Source organism: Lagenorhynchus albirostris, chromosome 6 (assembly GCF_949774975.1).
Source record: "Lagenorhynchus albirostris chromosome 6, mLagAlb1.1, whole genome shotgun sequence".
Lineage (NCBI taxonomy): Eukaryota > Metazoa > Chordata > Mammalia > Artiodactyla > Delphinidae > Lagenorhynchus > Lagenorhynchus albirostris.
In genome coordinates this window covers 93275501-93299317 of record NC_083100.1, presented here as the reverse complement: position 1 = coordinate 93299317, position 23817 = coordinate 93275501, and the positions used below count along the sequence as shown (strand labels likewise).

The following is a 23817-nucleotide window of genomic DNA, read 5'->3' as shown; positions in this document are numbered from 1 at the left end:
GGGATATTCTGATTTCTTTATATCCAAGAGGGTAAAACGTTCTTACATTATCAGCCAGCATCAAAGCTCCAGCCTCAATGACAAACTCATGAGATTCTTCATCTCTCACAACAGCTGCTGTTAAGCCAGCAGCACTGGATGCTTTGCCACTGGTATAGACAGCTCTGGGACTGAATTCCTCCACGTGCCTGTTCAAGGTTATCATATTCATTAATATATGACTACAAAGCAACCTTTTCAGGATTATCAGCTGGTTATGGCTTATGTCAAGTAAGAATTTAAATTTCTAAAAGAACATTTGAAAGAGGCATTAAGAAAAAAAGCAATTCATAAAGACACATGCCACAGACCAAAGAGAAAGCCTTTTCTCCTTTGGTCTTTTAAATAGGTCAAATCCATTCCTGTTAAAGGAAGATGAAGTTCATACATGGCAAAAACAATAATAAACAGTTCAGCAAAAATGATCTATTAGAAGGCCTTGCACTTAAAATGAAAACAAACAAAAAACAAAACAAAACAAACAACTACAACGAAAAAAAGAAAAGAAAACAAAACAAGATGGGACATTTATTCCAAAAAGGCAAGGCTGGTTTAACATCTAAGAATCAGTAACATGCCATATTAAAAAATGATAAGAACCACCTTAACAGATGCAGAAAAAGCATGTCAAAAAATCTAACGGCCATCATGATAAAAACTCAACTAACTAGAAGAGACTTTCCCTCAATCTGGTAAAGGGCATCTATGAAAACCCACAGCTAACATCATACATAATGGTAAAAGGCTGAATGCTTTCCCCCTAAGAGCAGGAACAAGACTTAGGGGTCTGCTCTTGCCACTTCTATTCAACATTATACTGAAAGGTTCAGCCAGGGCAACTAGGCAAGAAAAAGTCACCCAGATTTGAAAGAAACAACAACTATCACCATTTGCAGTTAACGTGATCTTGTCGACAGAAAATCCTATGAAATCCACTATAACAGTTAGAACTAATAAGTCAGTTCTTGCGATGCTGCAAGATAAAAGATCAGTAATTGTATTTCTACACACTTGCAATAAACAACCCAAAAATTTAACTAAGAAAACAGTTCCATTTACAATAGCATCAAAAAGAATAAAATACTTAGAAATAAGTTTAATAAAAGAAGAGCAAGCTTATACCCTGAAAACTACAAAACATTATTGAAAAATTAAAGAAGACCAAGATATCCCATGTTAATGGATCAAAAGACTTAATATTGTTAAAAAGCAAACATAATCGTGTACAATACTGTTCAGAGGCAACACTGCAGTACATCTTTCTGTGGTGGTGGTGGGAGAGGTGGGAGGCAGGGGCAGAGGAAATGAGAAAAAAAGAGAATTCTCTTAACACAGGACTATTACCTTCAAATCTAGAACTCAGTCCCTGATATACTTGAAGGAAATAGTATTTAATTATAAAACTTCAACTAAAAATGTTTCAGCTTCTAGAACATTTCCATGTTAAAAATTTCCCAGACAAATAAAGGAAAGGCAGCTTGATATAGTATGAAGAGCACATGCTTGGCAGTCAAAATGCTAAGTTCTAATATTCATGGCTTAGAGGCACTTGTCAGCTCTATGCAGTTAGGCAAATTACTGAGGGTCAGAGAAGTTTTGATTGCCTCCCTAAAAGAAGAGAATAATATTACATGCCTGTGTGGATGCTGGTAGGATAAGACATCACACACACACACACACACACACACACACACACACACACACACACACACACACACACACACACACACACACACACACACACACACACACACACACACACACACACACACACACACACACACACACACACACACACACACACACACACACACACCACCAAGAACACAGCAAGTGCTCAAAAACTGGTTGCTCTTATCTTGACCTCTAAGTTTCTTAAAAGTTTGAAAGTAAGCAAGTGTTTTATTATAGCTTTTAAAAATAAGCAAAAATTGCTAAAGTAGTACTCATACTGATAGGTTTAGCATAAAATGTCTCATCTTTATCACACTGTTTTTGGAAAGAGTGTCCTCTTTAAGAACCTTAAGGATGTTTGTATTCTTAATCTCAGCAATCCTATGCCTAGGAATTTACCCAAAGGAAAATAATAAAATAAAAACTTATACACATTATGATGTTCACTGTATTTGACTATTAAAATAAATTACTGTTAAATTGTCTAATATCAGGCTAGGGGAATGATTTTGTAAGTTATACCAACAAAAAACAACAATCATGAAAATAAAGAAACATGGAAAAATATTTAGGGTAAATTAAAATTATGCATGCTGTGACTTACAACCATGAGAATATATATTCATATATTCAAAGACTTTTACACAAAGATTAAAAAAATTCTATGTGGGACTGGAATTACAGACAATTTTTCCCTATTCCCCAAAATTGTAAAATGTTCTTACATTCTACTTAACAAATTAAGGTGTACTTAACCTAAGAGAGTTATATATTCAACAGTCATAATTTATACTCCTGCTCCGGTAAGGGCACACTGACTGCATTCTTGGTAGCACAGAAAGCCTGGAACTACGCATATTGTTTTCTCTGCTGTACTATCTCAGGCAAACACTTACTTGAGAAACTGGCTCTTAGCTGTACTTGGGTCACCAACAATGCAAACATTTATGTCCCCTCGAAGAGAGGTTCCTTCCCCTGTTGTCTTTGGAACACCACCAAAGAGCATCAGCAAGATACCCCGTTTTACTTCGTCATTGCCTGAAATGAAAATCCAAGGTATTTTTCAACATGAGGTTAAACAATTTCACAGGAAACTACAAAGGCATATTTACCAACCAAAAGAGCAGAGACCGCTGAAGAAAAGCTAAGACTAGAGTAAAAATATATGGTTCTTGTCCTGTGAATGTAAAGTCACCCAGTCACTGTCCTAATGTCTTCACCTAATCATAGATGGCAATGCTCACCATTCTAAGAGTCTCTCCTTGTCCGCAAGTCCTACTTCCTAAACAAAGCCTTTCCCCATGTCACAGTCCTCAAATATCTCTCCCCATAAATAAACTATGTCCACTACAGCCTACCACATTTGCTAGTTCTTTCTACAGGCAAGTCTTACAGCTCTACCAAGAGTTTGAGGAAATGGTCCATGACTTACTTCTTTTGTATCAGGTACAGTGACCCATGCTGAATATAAATACAAGCTAATTGAACTGATACGGATTAGATAAGATGCTGAATGTGATTTACAGCTGCTTCTGAGAACTGTTTATAAATGCAATATAAGAAGGAAATGCACAATTAAAAAAAAAAAGACAACACCAGATTTTTAGAAATGTGATACCAGAAGAAACATTTTTCCGTTTTAGTTATTATGACTTTCTGTGAATTCCATCAACAAAGTGCTAGGTACATTTATACAAAACACTCCTTAAAAGCAAAAAATTAAAAATCCAATCCAAAAACAAAATTTCTCTGACTCATAACCTATATGAAACAAATGTGTTGGAGGTGTGGTAGTTTTAAAATGGCCCACAAATTATTTGATAATCCGCTTTTCTAGATGGAGCTTAATTCTCCTCTCCTTAAGTGTGGCTGGGCTTAGCAACTTGATTCCCACAAATAGCCTATGGTAGAAGTGAAGGTGTCTTAACTTCCGACACTAGGTCCTGAGAAGCACTTTGCTTCCTCCTTGCTCTGCTCTCTTGGATTGCAGGCTCTGGGGGAAGCCAGCTGCTGTGTTGTGAGGACACTGAACCAGCTCAATGGAAGAGACTCATGTGGCAAGGAACTGAGGCTTCCAGCTGACAACTAGCACTAACATAAGCAGTGAGTAAGCTCCCTCGTCAGTGGATTCTCCAGGCCAAGTCAAGCCTTCAGATGACTGCAGCCCCAGATGACGTCTTGGCTACAAACTCATCAAAGACTGAGCCGGAACCACCTAGCTAAATCTCTCTCAAATTTCTGACCTATAGACTTTATGAGATAATGTTTGTTGTTTCAAGCCATGAAGTTTTGGTATAATTTGTTATGTAGCAACAGTTTAGTTTACAGGGGAATGGAGCAACATAAAATTTGACACCTACTCATTATAAGGGAGGACACTCTAAAATCCACAAAAGATTATTAACATAAAAGAATTTCAGTTCAATTTCACTGACCAAATATTTAAGTAGAAAAAAAGGTTAATTTTCAATGATTAAAAATATATACCTAGGGACTTCCCTGGTGGTCCAATGCTTAAGAATCTGCCATCCAATGCAGGGGACGCGGGTTCAATCCCTGGTCAGGGAACTAAGATCCCACGTGCCACAGTGCAACTAAGCCCGTGCACCACAACTAGAGAGCCTGGATACCACAACTACTGAGCCTGCATGCTCTAGAGCCCGTGTGCCACAACTAGAGAACCCACACACACCACAACTAGAGAGGAGCCCGTGCACTGCAATGAAGAGCCCACACACCACAATGAAAGATCCCGCGTGCGGCAACTAAGACCCAATACAGGCAAATAAATAAACAAATAAATATTTGTAAAAATCCCAATAGCTTAAAAATATATGTATATACCTAAGAGAAATACCCATAATCTTTTTTTTTTAAAAAAGATGTTGGGGGTAGGAGTTTATTAATTAATTTATTTATTTTTGCTGTGTTGCATCTTCGTTTCTGTGCGAGGGCTTTCTCTAGTTGTGGCAAGCGGGGGCCACTCTTCATCGCGGTGCGCGGGCCTCTCACTATGGCGGCCTCTCTTGTTGCAGAGCACAGGCTCCAGACGCGCAGGCTCAGTAGTTGTGGCTCACGGGCCTAATTGCTCCGCGGCATGTGGGATCCTCCCAGACCAGGGCTCGAACCCGTGTCCCCTGCATTAGCAGGCAGATTCTCAACCACTGCGCCACCAGGGAAGCCCCAAGTACACATAATCTTATGAATTCTTGCCATAACTCCAACTGAATGCGGAAGATAAGGATGGAAAAAACAAGGGTAAAGCATGAGGCCTGAAAATTTAGTCAAATCCTCAACACACAAGGGGATTTAATGAAGTGAGCAGCTAGTAACCAAGAGCTAAGAAAATATGAAAGAAGAAACCACAAGCTATAGGCATAGTAATATAGCCAAAAAACATCAAGAAATCTCTCTCCACCATGAAAACTAAAAAGAAAAATGAGATCAGGATATTAATCTGGCATATTAGAGTATACTTAAGTGCAGTTCTATCCTAAAGCCAGAAAAAAAGACTAAATGACCTTTTTTTTAAAAAAAAAAACTATGGTAGAGGGCTTCCCTGGTGGCGCAGTGGTTAAGAATCCACCTGCCAATGCAGGGGACACGGGTTTGAGCCCTGGTCCAGGAAGATCCCACATGCTGTGGAGCAACCAAGACTGTGTGCCACAACTGCTGAGCCTGCACTCTGGAGCCCGCAAGCCACAACTACTGAGCCTGTGTGCCACAACTACTGAAGCGCGTGTGCCTAGAGCCCGTGCTCCGCAACAAGAGAAGCCACTGCAATGAGAAGCCTGCATGCCACAACTAGAGAAAGCCTGCGCATAGCAATGAAGACCCAATGCAGCGAAAAATAAATAAATAATAAAAATTTAAAAAAACTGGTAGAGTGACGAGGGCTTGGCGATGGCCGCCCTGCAGGCGCACAAACGGCTGTCGGGAGGCTGCTGTGTGGCGGCCGCTGAGACCTTCTCTGTCTGAGCCACAGTTCCTGAGTCCGGGGTCCCGTTTCCCGGAACCTTCAGATTTAAAGTACTACATGAAAATGAAAAGAAAGGTGGTGTATGCTGCCAGCAGGCTGAGATTGGGTGCTAATGAGGAAGCCTTCATTTTAAAGGAAGATTATGAAAGAAGATGAAAACTAAGATTGCTACAGGTTTGAGAACAAGAAAGAGATATTGCTTTACAAATAAGAGAAGATATAAAACAGAGAAGAAATCAGCAACTCACTCGTTTGGCAGAAGAACTAAGGACAGAATGGGAGGAATCACAAACTCATAAAATAAAGAACTTGGAAAAACTGTATTTGCAAGTTTAAGAAATATGGGAGAGGGGCATCAACAAGCCAAAGAAAATGTAAGTGAGCACTTATTTGACTACCTGCCTGTGGTAGTGATACTTGTTAAAAGTAGATTACAGTTGTTAGACACTTATAAAAATGTTTTCATGGGCTACCCTGGTGGCGCAGTGGTTGAGAGTCCGCCTCCCAATGCAGGGGACACAGGTTCATGCCCCGGTCGGGGAAGATCCCACATGCCGTGGAGCGGCTGGGCCTATAAGCCATGGCCGCTGAGCCTGCGCGTCCGGAGCCTGTGCTCCAAAACGGGAGAGGCCACAGCAGTGAGAGGCCCGCATACCACAAAAAAAAGAAAAAAAAAAAAAGTTTTCATGTATAGAATTTGCTGCGGGCAGTCCGAACTTTTTTGTAAATTTAATATAATTTAAGAATTCTGCTAGGTTCATTTCCTAGTAAGAGTCATGTCAAGAATAATCTATTTCCAATGATGTTTAAGTTAACATTATTCTCTAACAAATTTATGGTTACCAAAGGGGGAAGGTGGGGGGGACAAATTAGGAAGTTGGGATTAATATATACACAGTACTATATATAAAATAGATAACCAACAATGACCTAGTGGATAGCACGGGAAACTATACTCAATATTTTGTAATAACCTATAAAGGAAAACAATCTGAACAAGAATATATATATGTATATAACTGAATCACTGTGCTGTATACCTGAAACTAACACAACATTGTAAATCAACTATACTTCAATTAAAAAAACCAAACATTATTCTCTTCCAGTCCTTAACTATCCGTGTAAATAAAATAGTAACCTTCAGGAAAAAAAAATTGTGGTAAAATATACACAACTTTTAAGTGGTCCAGTGGAATTAAGTACATTCATTATCTTTTATAACCATCACCCCTATCCATTTCTAGAACTTTTCATCATCCCAAACAGAAACTCTATCCATTAAACAACAATTCCCTATTTCCCTCCTCACCAGGTAACCTCCTTCTACTTTCTTTCTCTGTGAATTTACCTGTTTTAAGTACCTCATTTTAAGTGGAATTGTATAATATCTGTCCTTTTATAAATGACTTTTTAAAACCCCTTCTAAACCCATTAAAAAACTTTCATAACCTGACTTTCGTGTTTTAAGAAGTCACATGTTGCTGTTTTATAATCATTATTTTGATTTCAAGTTTATGCCACAAATGGATAGAACTCTTACCATGTATAGTAGGGAACAGGCTTGTACAAAGATTGTGGTATAGATTTTTATCTTGACTCATTTCAAACACTTTCTCCCACTCCTTCACAGTCATTTGGTTCTTAATGCTCTCAGCTGTCTGTTCCTCATCTCGGAGCTCTTTTCCTCCGAACTGAGGGGTGGAGAAGAAAGGAAAAAAATAGTAGTATAGAAACAGTCAAAATAATGTGAAAGAGAAGAAACATCACCACAAACGAAATATAGCCTGGGAGGTCAACTTCAGAATCTGCTGACTGTAAAGGTTTTTTAAAAAAATCTCCTAACCAGTATGGCCTAAGTTAAGATACTGAAGAGCTTGTCATTTGTCCAGTGATTTAAAAAAAACAAAAAAAGCTACCACTATTGTTTTGTATTGCTATCTAAATGAATCTAGATGCTCATGAGATGAGCCATAATAAAATGTTAATCACTGATATGAAGATGAAAATGAAGAAACAGTACATTATGTTCACCACTCATTTTCCAAACTTTTCCTCACTGCTTTCCCCTCCTGGAACAAAATCAAGCTCTGAAGAACTACAATACCTGGGGTCGATCACTCTCAGAAAGAGCAGTATACTGTACTTCCCAGATACTAAATTTTTCTACTTGTACTTTCTCGAGGAACGTGACAGAGGAACTTTAACAATTAAAAACAGAAAAACAAAAACAGAAAAACCACTATGAATAATAATAGTACCAATGCTCTTAAAGCATTGAGCTCTTATGTACAAAAATAAATAAGACTTTTCCTTAAGATCGGGAAGACAGACACGAAAAAATCTGGTTTTAAAACTAAAGAACAAATCTCAACCCAACCCTGTTTTTAACACTGAGTTTGCGGCAGCCTCAGGGGATGCCTTTCTTAAGCTCTGCCATTCTACTAAGAAGACTCACCCTCGGGTTGGTTGGTGCAACACAACAGGCAAGAAAGACCAGCCTGTATGAAAGATCCCTAACACCAAGTGCCCGGAGCCCTCGAATGCCTTCTGTCTCATATCCATCAACACCACTGACACGGTAATTAGTTTCTGCACGTGCTCCTGAAACAATGAATGATAGACTGTTTCACAGCTCAAATACTGAAGGTGCTGAGAATCAAAACTGCTCAGATAAATGAAACCTATAAATGCAAATATTTCATTTAGGCTTTGAAATTTTTCAGAACAGTAGCTTTTATAGCAAACCAATTTGTTTTTACTCTCATCATAGTTCCTTGCTCACCCTCTGATTGGTAGCCAAAAATAAGACAAGGAAGACGCAAGAAGCCAGATACTCTGCAGTTCGGGTAACTGAGAATTTGTTAAATTTGAGCCACAGATTACTGACCTGGTATGCTAAGCTTAGACACGTCAGGCACAACAATCAGCGTCCCTGTAAAGTCACACTTGTCACCAGCTTGAGCTGACTCCACAGCTTCAGCCCTCAAGATCACTTCTAAACTGCGAGGGATACTCCCTCGAGGAAGCTCAGCTTGAGTCTCTTGAATACGAACCTGTAACAAAGACAAATAAATTGCCAAGGATGAGAAGAGATCTATTTCAAATGCCATGCAATCTAAATTAAATGCCACAAATATCGACATATCCTAAATTATCTTACTAGTTTGCAGACTTCTGACATGTGCCAACATTCATCTTAAAAATTCTCTACCATAAAACTTTCAATTTGGTAAGAGATTACAGCTACTTAAAAACTTCAAGTTCACTTTTACTGTCATTAAACAACATGTATTTTTTTCTTTGTTCAAACTGACTTTAAATAATTGTTCTGTGTTCCATCTTCCTCTAAATTGTCAGGGAAATTTTATGAAAAATTTCACATCTTTTATACCCTCCACCTCAACACAACTGTTAACATTACTTAAGACACACATATTTTTACTGTATTATTTGAAAGAAGTTGCAAAAATCAAGATACTTCACCCCTAAATATTTTAGCACTCACCTCTTAAGAATAAAGACAGTCTCCTATGTAACCACAATACCATCAATTACACCAAGAGATTTAAATATTTAATTCCATAATGACTTCTTTATCTAGTCCATCTTCAAATTTCCCCAGTTGTCAAGAATGTCCTTTATTACAGCTGTTTTTTCCCCCCCAAACCAAGACCCAACCTAAATTCATATTTTGTATTTGGTTGTTATATCATGTTCTTTATCAAATATAAAGCATCTTTTACCCAAAGTTGTTGGTAAGAACACGTTTCCTATAAACCAAGTATCAGAATAAAACAAGAAAACTAAGTAAGGACTAAAAACTGAATTTAATATAAATTATTTATTTTAGTCTGGTACTCATTCTCCAGTGCTTGAGCTGCTGCAGCTTTTCTCTTTGCATATATCAGAGTTACTAAGCCCTGAAGAGCTTTAGCCCCTTCATTCTTACTGCTACCATCCAACTCTTGCCCAGTTACTACAACTGCCTATTAGTCTCTTGTTAAATACCACACACAGTTGTCTCATTAATCTTGCTTTAAAATTCACATCATCTGAAAACTTATCCCCTTGCTTATCAAGATAGGTCCAAGCTTCTCAATCTGAGATTTAAGGCTCCAAGTACTTCCATGCTTCATACCAAATCATCTCTCAGATGATCTCCAATTTGGTTCCTCTACTTTAATCATGATATTCCTCATTGCTATTGACAAGCATGTCCATTTTCACCTGTCCTTTTATTTATGCCTTCCTCCCTCCTAACCACCAACTCTAAGTCTTACACCAACAAGTCTCTACTTCTGCAAAAATTTTCCTAACTCTAGCTTGTAATAATAACAGTAATAATAATGGTTACTGTTTATTCTTTGACAAATACATTTTATTTGCCTGAAGGAGCTTCCAATCCAAGTTATTAATGGTTAGAACACATTTATATACTGATAATTGAAATTTGCATTACAAATTTTTAGCTTAAATCTGTAGTCACACTTGATGAACCTTGACTTACATAAAAACTGAGTTTAACATTGCCTAAGTAAGCTTATAATAATTACAAGTGCCTAGAAGTGAATTATTAGCATAGGCTGAATCTGATCTAAAAAGAAATTAATAAGCACCTTTTGAAAATCAACAAATCTCGATTTATTTGTATCCAGCAGGAATCTCCTTCTGTTGGCACAAACTGGATTTCGGCAGATGTTTGGCTGTGTATATCTGAATTGTTGTTCTACATCCTTGATCACTGTCTGACAGTCCAAGCACAGGAAAGTTCCGCTCACAAGCTCTGGATGAACTGGGTGAGTCCGTACCACCTGCCCACTGATGCGAGTGAGCAAACCAATTCTGGATGAGTTGAGTTCTCGAATTCTGTTTAAAGACAGATATTGTATTACTAAATATTCATTTTCAAACTAAAAATTTTCACTTTTAATGAGAGGATATTCAATGATAATTGATGCTTAAAATAACAACAACAAAATAAGAGACAAGGTATTCTTTGGACTCTCCTACAAGAATAATTTAGTCAACATGCCCATTCCTGAAGTATAATGTACATGCATCCACAACAAAATACATAAATGAATAAATAAGAAAAACTAAGTAAAGGACATGAAAGAAATGCAATTACAATTATAAAACACAATGATCCCATTTTTGTTTTATATGCAAATACATTTTTTTCTTACCTACATTTCTAAATAAGCATTTTCACAGTAAAGTTATCCTTGGGAAAAATTATCATAGGAAAATTTTTTTTTCTGAACTTGAAGGTTTAGAAAACACTGTATTTCACAAACCCATTTTATATTAAATAACTTGGTAATTTTATAAGTAATTTTAGTAGTTTAAGTTTTCAAAATATCACTTCAATTTCCTCCAACAAATTTATTCTTTAAATAACTGTTAAAGAGGAAAACAGTTTAAAAGCTATGCTATTTAAGCTCTTGACAATTCATTAATTTTTGTGACTGTTCTCAGTTTTCATATTTTCTCACTAATTTTTCACCTCAACATCCCTTAAAAGGTCTCCTAAAATACTATAATCCCCAGAAATTGCTTCACTTAACATACTTCCCATCCCATTTTCCTGGAAATACATATTTTCCAAAACTAAATCTTCTGGATAACTGGATATAACTCTTTATAGACCTAAGACTACAACCTTCTGAGCTTTCTGACAATTAAGTGATGACTATACTATTTGGGGAATTTTTTTTTTTCAAAGAAGGGTTTCTTACTTGTGTCTGGTAGGAAGATCTTGGAATGCAACATAAAAATCCTTGGCAAGAGGGATCTCTTTACGGTCTTTGACAAAGGTTTTCAAGGCCCGACACAGGTAAGGGTAAACTCTGAAAAACAAACAAAAAGTAAATCAACTGACAACTTCAAGAGGCTTACCAAGGGCTCCTTCCCCTTATGCTTCCCAACAGCTGAAAGTAAGGAATTTCATCTGGTTACAACCAAGCTTTAGAATTTAACTCTGTGGGACACTTCTATCATCTGATCCAGGTTTAGAGCATCTTCAATCCTCTCCTATTCCACCATAAATATATCTAAGACAATAGAAACACCAAAGATAAAATGCTGTTCCTGAAAACCTATTATTTTTAAATAATCATTTAGCATGCACACAGCAGGTCACTCCTCTGTCCAAGATGACTCTACTTGAACCACCTGGGCAGTATACTACCTAGCAAGGCAGCCTCCCACTTGTCAAGGCCTACTATTTTCTTCCAGGTTTTATTCTTGATTGATAGGAAGTGGATAAGGGCAGGGAAGGAATTTGTGTACTGATTTGAGAGCAAGTTGGCAGAAACGTTTCACTTGACTGGTTAGATGGAAGTGTGCATGTTCTCTTAACTTTTAAATAGCTGAGGCAGCTTGGTTTAAGTGGTAGGATCTGGAAGTCCTCTGAAAAATCAGCTACTTTCAGGAGACAGAACTGTGGCACGGTCTGTGCATGAGGTACAGGCACAGGTGTTTCCACCATCAGCCCTGATTTTCTATTTCCCTCTCACTTGTCAGTACAACTTTTCCTGCTACATACTATCACAATAAACTCTGCTGCTTATCCCTCTAACCGTTCTTGATAGCCATATATGACTAGAAACACCGAGACAAATTCTCCATCTCCCAGTACACCAGGTAAAAGAACAGGACTGTGACTCCTTACTCCTGGGTCTTCATTTCTCTTTCATAACAGTCCACAGTGTTTATTTTAACCTGATTTTATTTAAACTAAGTTTTGTGTAGAAAGATATTTCTGGCTTTATATAGCAATTGAAAGCAAAACAAAAGCCTAATGTCTAATTTCTGCCAAAAAAATACCATTCAGCTTTTAAAATGTTTCAAGGGATTTTATATGATATGGGGAGGGAGAGTGGATTAAATGAATGACATAGCAATAGCACTGAAGCCTGAAACAAAGCAATCCTCTTAACACCTGGAAAAACTACACAGAAAACAAAGGTTTTCAACATTCGCATGTGAAAAACAGTCAACTCCACAAAGGCTTAAATTAGTTCAGAGCAGCACTAAAATGACCACTGGCTGTATCGAAGGGCCTCTGTGACAGCTGCCCTTTTGCCTCACAAATGAACACTTCCATTCTAAGAATAGCTGGCTTCCCAGGCTACATGTCTATTTAAAGTGAAGATTAATACACCAAACCTATAGAACTCCTCTTGAATGGTGGTGGAAAGTTGCTGGTTAAATTGCTCCAGGTCCAAAAAACTCACAACCAATGTGTTTCTCTCGGGACGAATTAACTCCTCAGCTAACTGCAAGTACTTAATTTCTCCATCGCTGTTCTGGAACCTGTAGATACATGCAAGTCAGATTAAACCTAAGAATTAGGCAGCAAAAAGAAGAATGTGAATGCCTGATAATTCAGCATATTGGTTAAAGACCATCAGTTTTAGGGTCAGACAGGCCCATTTTAGTAGTTGTATAACTTGGGGCAAGTTACTTACCTATTCTAAACCTGTCCCTCTTCTGTTTGAAAAAAAATAATAAAAAAGATTAGAACATCATCTTATCTCTTAAGATCACTGTGAAGATTAAATGAGAAAATGCCTTTAAAATGTTTTGTACAAAGCTGGGAACATAGCAAAACTACGTCTTCAGATTTAAATCTGAATTTCTTGATTTAACACTTTCCAATCTTAACTGTACACACCAACAATAAAGGAATAGTTAGTATTTGTTGATTAGAAAATATTAAATCAAGATATCCAGGTTAGGAGATTGGTTCAAGATGGCGGAGTAGAAGGACGTGTGCTCACTCCCTCTTGTGAGAGCACCGGAATCACAACTAGCTGCTGGACAATCATCAACAGGAAGACACTGGAACTCACCAAAAAAGATATCCCACATCCAAAGACAAAGGAGAAGCTGCAATGAGGCGGTAGGAGGTGCGCAATCACAATAAAATCAAATCCCATAACCGCTGGGTGGGTGACTCACAAACTGGAGAACAATTTTACCACGGAAATCCACCCACTGGAGTGAAGGTTCTGAGCCCCCCGTCAGTCTTCCCAACCTGGGGGTCCGGCAACGGGAGGAGGAATTCCCAGAGAATCAGACTTTAAAGGCTAGCGGGATTTGACTGCAGGACTTCGACAGGACTGGGGGAAACAGAGACTCTACTCCTGGAGGGCACACACAAAGTAGTGTGCACATCGGGACCCAGGGGAAGGAGCAGCGACCCCATAGGAGACTGAACCAGACCTACCTGCTAGTGTTGGAGGGTCTCTGGCAGAGGCAGGGGGTGGCTATGGTTCACTGCGAGGACAAGGACACTGGCAGCAGAAGTTCTGGGAAGTAGACACCTCCTGGTGTCGCCCACCAAAGAGCCTGTAGGCTCCAGTGCTGGGTCGCCTCAGGCCAAACAACCAACAGGGAGGACACTCAGCCTCACCCATCAGCAGACAAGTGGATTAAAGTGTTACTAAGCTCTGCCCACCAGAGCAACAGCCAGCTCTACCCACCCCATCAGGAAGCTTGCACAAGCCTCTTAGATAGCCTCAACCACCAGAGGGCAGACAGCAGAAGCAAGAAGAGCTACAATCCTGCAGCCTATGGAACGAAAACCACATTCACAGAGAGACAGACAAAATAAAAAGGCAGAGGACTATACCAGGTGAAGGAACAAGATAAGACCGCAGAAAAACAATTAAATGAAGGGGAGATAGGTAACCTTCCAGAAAAAGAATTCAGAATAATGATAGTGAAGACGATCCAGGACCTCGGAAAAAGAATGGAGGCAAAGATTGAGAAAATGCAAGAAATGTTTAACAAAGACCTAGAAGAAGTAAAAAACAAACAGAGATGAATAATACAATAACCGAAATGAAAAATACACTAGAAGCAATCAGTAGAATAACTGAGACAGAAGAATGGATAAGTGACCTGGAAGACAGAATGGTGGAATTCACTGCTGAGGAACAGAATAAAGAAAAAAGAATGAAAAGAAATGAAGACAGCCTAAGAGACCTCTGGGACAACATTAAATGCACCAACATTTGCATTATAGGGGTCCCAGAAGGAGAAGAGAGAGAGAATCGACCTGAGAAAATACCTGAAGAGATTATAGTTGAAAACTTCCCTAACATGGGAAAGGAAATAGTCACCCAAGCCCAGGAAGCACAGAGAGTCCTAGGCAGGATAAACCCAAAGAGAAACACGCCAAGACACACAGTAATCAAACTGACAAAAATTAAAGACAAAGAAAAATTATTAAAGGCAACAAGGGAAAAACGACAAATAACATACAAGGGAACTCCCATAAGGTTAACAACTGATTTCTCAGCAGAAACTCCACAAGCCAGAAGGGAGTGGCACGATATATTTAAAGTGATGAAAGGGAAGAACCTACAACCAAGATTACTCTACCCAGCAAGGATCTCATTCAGATTCAATGGAGAAATCAAAAGCTTTATAGACACACAAAAGCTAAGAGAATTCCACACCACCAAACCAGCTCTACAACAAATGCTAAAGGAACTTCTCTAAGTGGGAAACCCAAAAGAAAAGAACCTACAAAAACAAACGTAAAACAATTAAGAAAATGGTAGTAGGAAAATACATATCGATAATTACCTTGAATGTGATTGAATTAAATGCTCCAACCAAAAGACACAGGCTTGCTGAATGGATACAAAAACAAGACCCGTATATATGCTGTCTATAAGAGATACATACAGACTGAAAGTGAGGGGATGGAAAAAGTTATTCCATGCAAATGGACATCAAAAGAAAGCTGGAGTAGCAATACTTATATCAGGTAAAATAGACTTTAAAATAAAGAATAGGGCTTCCCTGGTGGCGCAGTGGTACAGAGTCCGCCTGCCGATGCAGGGGACACGGGTTCGTGCCCCGATCCGGGAAGATCCCACATGCCGCGGAGCAGCTAGGCCCGTGAGACATGGCCACTGAGCCTGCGCATCCGGAGCCTGTGCTCCGCAATGGAAGAGGCCACAACAGTGAGAGGCCCGTGTACCGCAAAACAAACAAACAAACAAAATAAAGAATATTACAAGAGACAAGGACACTACATAATGATCAAGGGATCAATCCAAGAAGAAGATAAAACAATTATAAACTTATAGGCACCCAAAATAGGAACACCTCAATACACAAGGCAAATGCTAACAGCTATTAAAGAGGATATCAATAGTAACACAATAATAGTGGGGGACTTTATAACGCCTCACCTACACCAATAGACAAATCATCCAGACAGAAAATTAATAAGGAAACACAAGCTTTAAATGACACAATAGACCAGATAGATTTAATTGATATTTATAGGACATTCCATCCGAAAACAGCAGATTACACTTTATTCTCAAGTGCACACAGAACATTCTCCAGGATAGATCACATCTTGGGTCACAAATCAAACCTTGGTAAATTTAAGAAAACTGAAATCATATCAAGCATCTTTTCCAACCACAACGCTATGAGATTAGAAATCAATTACAGGGAAAAAAAAAACGTAAAAAACACAAACACATGGAGGCTAAACAATATGTTACTAAATAACCAAGAGATCACTGAAGAAATCAAAGAGGACATCAAAAAATACATAGAGACAAATAACAATGAAAACATGACAATCCAAAACCTATGGGATGCAGCAAAAGCAGTTCTAAAGAGGGAAGTTTATAACAATACAATCCTACCTCAAGAAACAAGAAAAATCTCAAATAAACAATCTAACCTCACACCTAAAGGAACTAGAGAAACAACAAACAAAACCCAAAGTTAGTACAAGGATAGAAATCATACAGCTCAGAGCAAAAATAAATGAAATAGAAACAAAGAAAACAACAGCAAAGATCAACTCTATGCCAATAAAATGGACAACTTGGAAGAAATGGACAAATTCTTAGAAAGGTATAACCTTCCCAGACTGAACTGGGAAGAGGCAGAAAATATGAACAGACCAATCACAAGTAATGAAATTGAAACTGTGATTAAAAATCTTCCAACAAACAAAAGTCCAGGACCAGACAGCTTCACAGGTGAATTCTACCAAAGGTTTAGAGAAGGCTAACACTCTTCCAAAAAATTACAGACAAAGGAACACTTCCAAACTCATTTTATGAGGACATCACCCTGATATCAAAACCAGACAAAGATACTACAAAAAAAAAAAATTACAGACCAATATCACTGATTAATATAGATGCAAAAATCGTCAACAAAATACTAGCAAACAGAATCCAACAACACATTAAAAGGATCATATACCATGATGAAGTGGGATTTATCCCAGGGATGCAAGGATTCAACATATGCAAATCAACCAATGTGATACACCATATTAACAAATTGAAGGATAAAAACCAAATGATAATCTCAAAAGATGCATAAAAAGCTTCTGACAATATTCAACTCTCAAAAGATGCATAAAAAGCTTTTGACAAATTTCAACACCCATTTATGATAAAAACTCTCCAGAAAGTGGGCATAGAGAGATCCTACCTCAACATAATAAAGGCCATATATGACAAACCCACAGCAAACATCATTCTCAATGGTGAAAAACTGAAACCATTCCCTGTAAGATCAGGAACAAGACAAGGATGTCCACTTTCACCACTCTTATTCAACAGTTTTGCAAGTCCTAGCCATGGCAATTACAGAAGAAAAATAAAAGGAATCCGAATTGGAAAAGAAGAAGTAAAACTGTCACCATCTGCAGATGATACTGTACATAGATAATCCTAAAGATGCCAGCAGAAAACTACTAGAGCTAATCAATGAATTTGGTAAACTTGCAGAATACAAAATTAATGCATAGAAATCTCTTGCATTCCTATACACTAACAATGAAGGATCAGAAAGAGAAATTAAGGACACAGTCCCATTCACCACTGCAACAAAAAGAATACCTAGGAATAAACCTAAGGAGACAGAAAACCCGTACTCAGAAAACCATAAGACACTGATGAAAGAAATCAAAGATGACACAAGCAGATAGAGATATATCATGTTCTTGTATTGGAAGAATCAATATTGTGAAAATGACTATACCACCCAAAGCAATCTATAGATTCAATGCAATCCCTATCAAATGACCAATGGCATTTTTTCCAGAACTAGAACAAAAAATCTTAAAATTTGTATAGAGACACAAAAGACCCCGAATAGCCAAAGCAATCTTGAGGGGAAAAAACGGAGCTGGAGGAACCACAGCTGGAAGTCCCTGACTTCAGACTATACTACAAAGCTACAGTAACGAAGGCAACATGGTACTGGCATAAAAACAGAAATACAGATCAATGGAACAGGATAGAAAGCCCAGAGATAAACCCACGCACCTATGGTCAACTAATCTATGACAAAGGAAGCAAGGATATACAATGGAGAAAAGATTCTTCAATAAGTGGTGCTGGGAAAACTGGACAGCTACATGTAAAAGAATGAAATTAGCACATTCCCTAACACCATACACAAAAATAAACTCAAAATGGATTAAATACTTAAATGTAAGGCCAGACACTATAAAACTCTTAGAGGAAAACATAGTCAGAACACTCTATGACATACATCACAGCAAGATCCTTTTTGACCCACCTCCTGAAGTAATGAAAATAAAAACAAAAATAAACAAGTGGGACCTAATGAAACTTAAAAACTTCTGCACAGCAAAGGAAAGTATAAACAAGATGAAAAGACAACCCTCAGAATGGGAGAAAATATTTGCAAATGAATCAACGGACAAAGGATTACTCTCCAAAATATATAAACAGCTCATGCAGCTCAATATTAAAAAAACAAACAAGCCAATCAAAAAATGGGCAGAAGACCTAAATAGACATTTCTCCAAAGAAGACATACAGATGGCCAAGAGGCACATGAAAAGATGCTCAACATCACTAATTATTAGAGAAATACAAATCAAAACTATAATGAGGTTTCACACACTGGTCAGAATGGGCATCATCAGAAAATCTACAAATAACAAATACTGGAGAGGGTGTGGAGATAAGGGAACCCTCTTGCACTGTTGGTGGGAATGTAAACTGATACAGCCAGTTTATCAGTTTAAAGAACCTATGGAGGTTCCTTAAAAAACTAAAAATAGAATTACCATAGGACCCAACAAGCCCACCACTGGGCATATACCCAGAGAAAACCATAATTCAAAAAGACACATGCGTCGCAATGTTCACTGCAGCACTATTTGCAACAGCCAGGTCATGGAAGCAACCTAAATGCCCATTGACAGACAAATGGATAAAGAAGATGTGGTACATATATACAATGGACTATTACTCAGCCATAAAAAGGAATGAAACTGGGTTATTTGTAGAGACGTGGATGGACCTAGAGACTGCCATACAGAGTGAAGTTAAGTTGGAAAGAGAAAAACAAATATCGTATATTAACATATATATGTGGAATCTAGAAAAATGGTACAGATGAACCATTTGTAAGGCAGAAATAGAGACACAGATGTAGAGAACAAATGTATGGACGACAAGGGGGGAAAGCGGGGGGCTGTTGTTGTTGGTGGTGATGGTGAGATGAATTGGGAGATTAGGACTGACATATATACACTAATATGTATAAAATAGATAACTAATAAGAATGTGCCATATATTAAAAAAAGTGATAAGTAATAAAAAAACTCAAAAAAACCCAACTCTATTAATGATATAAAAAAAAAGAAAGAAATACAGGTTAAAATCCAAAGATTTAATTTCTAAAGAGAAAACTGACAGATTAGCTGTTGATTTATGAACCAGAATACAAATAAATACACAGAAATGAGGTGCATCAGTGCCTAAGACCTTCAGGAAAAAGGAAACATACACACACACAAAGTAAAGCTGGTGTGTTTTTTCCAAAAGCGTATCATACGAACATATTTGATTTTTGTTCTTCTAACATAACCATGCAGATTAGTTTTGAGAAAAAATCAATTCCTCCTTCAAATACAGCATGTTCTAACTGCTAAATACCTAAATATCTATCTGCAAAGCACTATGCCAGAGGTACCACAGGCTGGAAATGACAGCATCGTCCCTCTGCTGGGGTTGACACTCTCATAGGAGACATTTCTACTAAAAAGAGGGACAAGACATCTAAATGTTCATGACAAATGAACGAACAAAATGTAGTATACACATACAACAGAATATTATTCAACCTTAAAACAGGATATTCTGCAATGTCTCAATATGGATGAATCTTGAGGACATGGTGCTAAGTGAAATAAGCCAATTACAGAAAGACAAATATTGCATGATTCTACTAATATGAGGTATCTGAAAGTCAAATTCAGGAATTCCCTGGTGATGCAGTGGTTAGGACTCCACGCTTTCACTGCCGTGGGCCCGGGGTTCGATCCCTGGCCAGGGAACTAAGATCTCACAAGCCATTGGGAGAGGCCAAAAAAAACCCCCAAAGTCAAATTCATAGAATCAAAGAGTGGTATGGTGGTAGGAGGAAGAGGAGAATGTGGAGGTACTACAGGCATAAAGTTTCAGTCAAGCAAGATGAATAAGCTCTAACAGATCTACTGTACAACAATAACACAGTAGTTAAAATTTTGTTAAGAAGGTAGATTTCATGTTAAGTGTTCTTTCCACAATAAAATAAAAAGGAAAAAGAAAAAGGAGGAGGTAAAAGAATGTAACAGGGGAATATAAACTAATTTTGCCTAACAGGAACATCTACAAAGGCTTCATGCATATAAAAGGTAACACTGGAATTCGGCGTTGAAAGACTTTCAAAATTTGAAAGAAAAAAAAAATGAGTGGTGGATAGATTGGCTACAGATGTTTGCAAGTATGTAGCAAAGTCAGGAAGGGTATGGGAGGAGTGTGGATAATGACAGAATGGCTGTGGAAGATCAAACTGGAAAAGGCAGCTGTGAAGAATTTGGATCTTATTCCATAAGCAATGGCAATCAAAGTTGGTATTTTGAGAGGGCGTTAACATTTTTTTCCCCAACAAATACAGGGATTATTTGTCTTGTTCATCATTGTGCCCAGGAGTCAGCTGCATGGCAAACTTCAAGGAAGCAAAGGTAATTACATTATTTGTTAAAATCAAACATAACTGAGGACCTGTGTAATGTGGTATGGTGGCTAGGGGGGATTAAGGATGGGATTTACATTCAGATGAAACGGCTGACAGGTAAATATATTACCAGAGATGACAGAAAATGGCAGCTTGGGAACATAAGGGAAGAAAGGATTGGTGCTGCCTGAAAGGTTTCTAGGGTTTAACAAATGAGGTATGATTCTTTAGCTAGGCTTTGAAGGATGAAGAGCTGTCAGGCAGAGAGTAACATTGCCAAAAGTAGGGTAATATAAGTTAAACTATGGTTTTAACTCTATCAGAATTTCACAAGACAGCAGAATTATTCACAGTGGTAAAAGTGTGGAAACAACCTACACATCCACGGATGGATGAAGAGACAAACGAAATGTGGTATAGACATACAATGATATACTATTCACCCTTCAAAAGGAAATTCTGGCGCATGCTACAGCATGGAAAACCTCAAAGACACACTATGCTAAGTGAAGTAAGCTGGTCACAAAAGGACAAATATTGTATGACTCCAAGTCTGAGGTACCTAGAGTAGTCAAGTTCATAGACAGAAAATAGAATGGTGGTTGTCAGGGGCAGGAGGGTCGGGGGGGAATGGTGAATCATTGTTTAGTGGGTGCAGAGTTTCAGTTTGGGAAGAAGAAAAGTGGTCTGGAGATGGATGTTGGTGATGGCTGTATAACAAGGTAAATGTACTTAATGCCAGTGAACTCTGTGTTTAAAAAAGGTTAAAATGGGGACTTCCCTGGTGGTCCCGTGGTTGAGACTCTCTTCCCAAAACAGGGGGCATGGGTTCGATCCCTGGTTGGGGAACTAAGATCCCATGTACCACAGGGCACGGCCAAGAAAAAAAAAAAGGTTAAAATGGTAAAGGTTTTACCACAATAAAAAAAAAAAAAAAAAAGAATTTCCTGCCATGTTATGAGCCTTAAAGACGTGGAAGTCATTAAGGCCCTTGAGAATAGCTAAAAGAAATTTTAAGGATGGGAAGCATTTTCGTAAGACATGTGCTAATTTTTAAAAGCTTCACTATAACTAGCGCTAACAACTTAGTGGAGTTTCTAAATATTAGTAAAACCGCATATGACTTTTTTTTTTTTAGGACTATGGCAAAGAGTCTCAGGCCAAGATGTCATCGAGGAGAACTTCAAATGCAAGAAATGATCAAATTAAAAAACTGAGCTCTTAAAAAAAAAAAAGAGAATTTCCTAAGACATTCCGCAGTGCTTCCACTTCTTCCTGGAGGCGGCAGAGTCCCACTCAGGGAAAGCAGAGCTATATCTGCACAATCTAAGAAAAGTAACTGGTGGCAGTGGCTGAAAGCCAGGGAGAGGGGGTTTGAGATGCCTGGAGCCTAAAAAAAGGCAACAGAAAAAAAAGAAAAGTGGGGTTTGGAGGGTTGGAAGGAAAGGAAGAGACGGAGGAAGTGCGTTCAGCGCCATAAGCAGGTCGGGCCCTCGCCCGAGCATCTGTCAACCACGGGGTTCACTCCGGCCCTTTCAACTCCACGGGCTCCAGGGCTGCCAGGCCCTCGGTGGACCCCAGTCAGGCCCCCGCCAGGATTCATACGCCAGTTCGGCCTCCCCCGCGACCCTGAGGACGCGCGGCCTAACTGGACGAGTTACTCATCCCCACCCAGCCTCAGGGTCCGAACAAGGAACCGGGGGCTACGCGACCACCAGCCTTACAGGCTGTGAGGACTGAACGACGGGCCTAAAGCGCTCGGCCCAGGGGACTGCGCACGGCAGGAGTTTGCGGAAGAGCTCCAGATGGATTTCACCCCCGGAAACCAGCCCAGCCGGCCCAGCCTCCTCTCCGCGGCCCGCTCTCCGAGGCGCGCGACCCCTCAGTTCCCGAACACGCGCGGGGCCCACGGCGCCCCCGGGCTCCGGAAGCCGCGAGGGGCGGGAGGGGAAGTTCCGCGGGTAAGGGGCGCCCTCCGACTTACTCCTCCAAGAAGTCCACGAATAGTTTCTGGCACTTCTCGGCCACCTCGTCGCGGACTTCCAGGTGCTGGCTGCCGGCGCCAGGCTCCGCTGCCGCCGCGAGGTCCATCGCTGCTTAATGCTGAGGGGCCGCCGGCGCCTCACTGGACCGCAGAGAGTTGCTTCTCCCCGGACGCTGCCGCTCGGCGCGCACCTCCTCTGCCCCGCCCCTTCGCCGGAAGGCCGGAGCCAATCGTGGCGCAGGAGCTCGGGGATTTCGCGCCAAACCTGTCCAATGAGCGCGGCGTCTCTCTCAGCCCCTCCCACGAAACGGAGATTTCGCGCCAAATGCAAAGACCAGAGAAAGCCGGGTGATCGGCCTCTGCGCCTGCGCAGTTGTTCGTGTCCGGGGGAATTTGGCTGCTGGAGCGAGTTAAAACGTAAGATCTTTGCCCGGGGGTGGTTTTTCAAATGTTCTTCAAATAGTTTCACTTATATTAATTGAGCAAGAGGCGTAATGCCTTATGGAAGAGAAAAATGAGTAAGATTCCGACCTCCTGCTTGAGCCATCTAATTGGAGGATATAAACTGTAAACCACCGGCTGAAACCCTGTAAGAGTCAAAAGTGACGTAGTAACAGTACCAGAGGGAGGGGAGAGAGGGGAGTTGGCAGAATTACTCTGGTTGGTGCTGACCGGGAAAAATCAGCGAATATTTGACGCTGTTGATTACTTCCCCTCTCAAACGCACTCTTGGTTTGTGTCCTCTTGACTTCCCCTCTCTTTTGCCATATTTTCCCGACTTCGTTTCACTTGATTTTTCTCTTATCTCTTTGGCCATTCCTGGTTAGCCTCCTTTGTAGGCGCCTCTTTAGGGAGTGCCTTAAATGTTCTCGTCCCAGAGCCCTCTTTTTCCATAAAGGAGCTCTCTTGGGCGATCCCCTTCACTCACTTGTTTTCAATTCACCAAGGCCTTGGTGCTGATGACTTCTGAATCTGTATCACCAACCAGTTCTGTTTCCTGGGGCTCCAAGAAATTACAAGAAGCCTGGATCAATTCCATTTTTTGAGGCTTCCAAGCACATTAAAAAAAATTTTTTTTTTAAACGCCGAACAGGATGAC

General features: G+C 39.4%; 1 protein-coding gene across 3 annotated transcripts in view; it reads right to left on the bottom strand.

Moving 5' to 3' along the window:
- MCM6 (minichromosome maintenance complex component 6) overlaps nt 1–22889 on the bottom strand; it is a 45735-nt gene extending 22846 nt beyond the window's left edge. The window contains exons 1-9 of one of the 3 annotated variants that reach the window (XM_060152970.1): nt 22719–22889; nt 12866–13012; nt 11434–11544; nt 10312–10561; nt 8583–8748; nt 8151–8296; nt 7236–7386; nt 2610–2751; nt 47–188 (exon numbers count right to left, since the gene is read on the bottom strand). In XM_060152970.1, the coding sequence (XP_060008953.1) occupies nt 47–188; nt 2610–2751; nt 7236–7386; nt 8151–8296; nt 8583–8748; nt 10312–10561; nt 11434–11544; nt 12866–13012; nt 22719–22825 (1362 nt within the window). In that variant the 5' untranslated portion in view covers nt 22826–22889. The remainder of the gene's footprint in view (nt 1–46; nt 189–2609; nt 2752–7235; nt 7387–8150; nt 8297–8582; nt 8749–10311; nt 10562–11433; nt 11545–12865; nt 13013–22718) is intronic. The other 2 variants (XM_060152969.1, XM_060152968.1) reach the window with 2 other exon arrangements.
- Nucleotides 22890–23817: the final 928 nt, after the last annotated feature.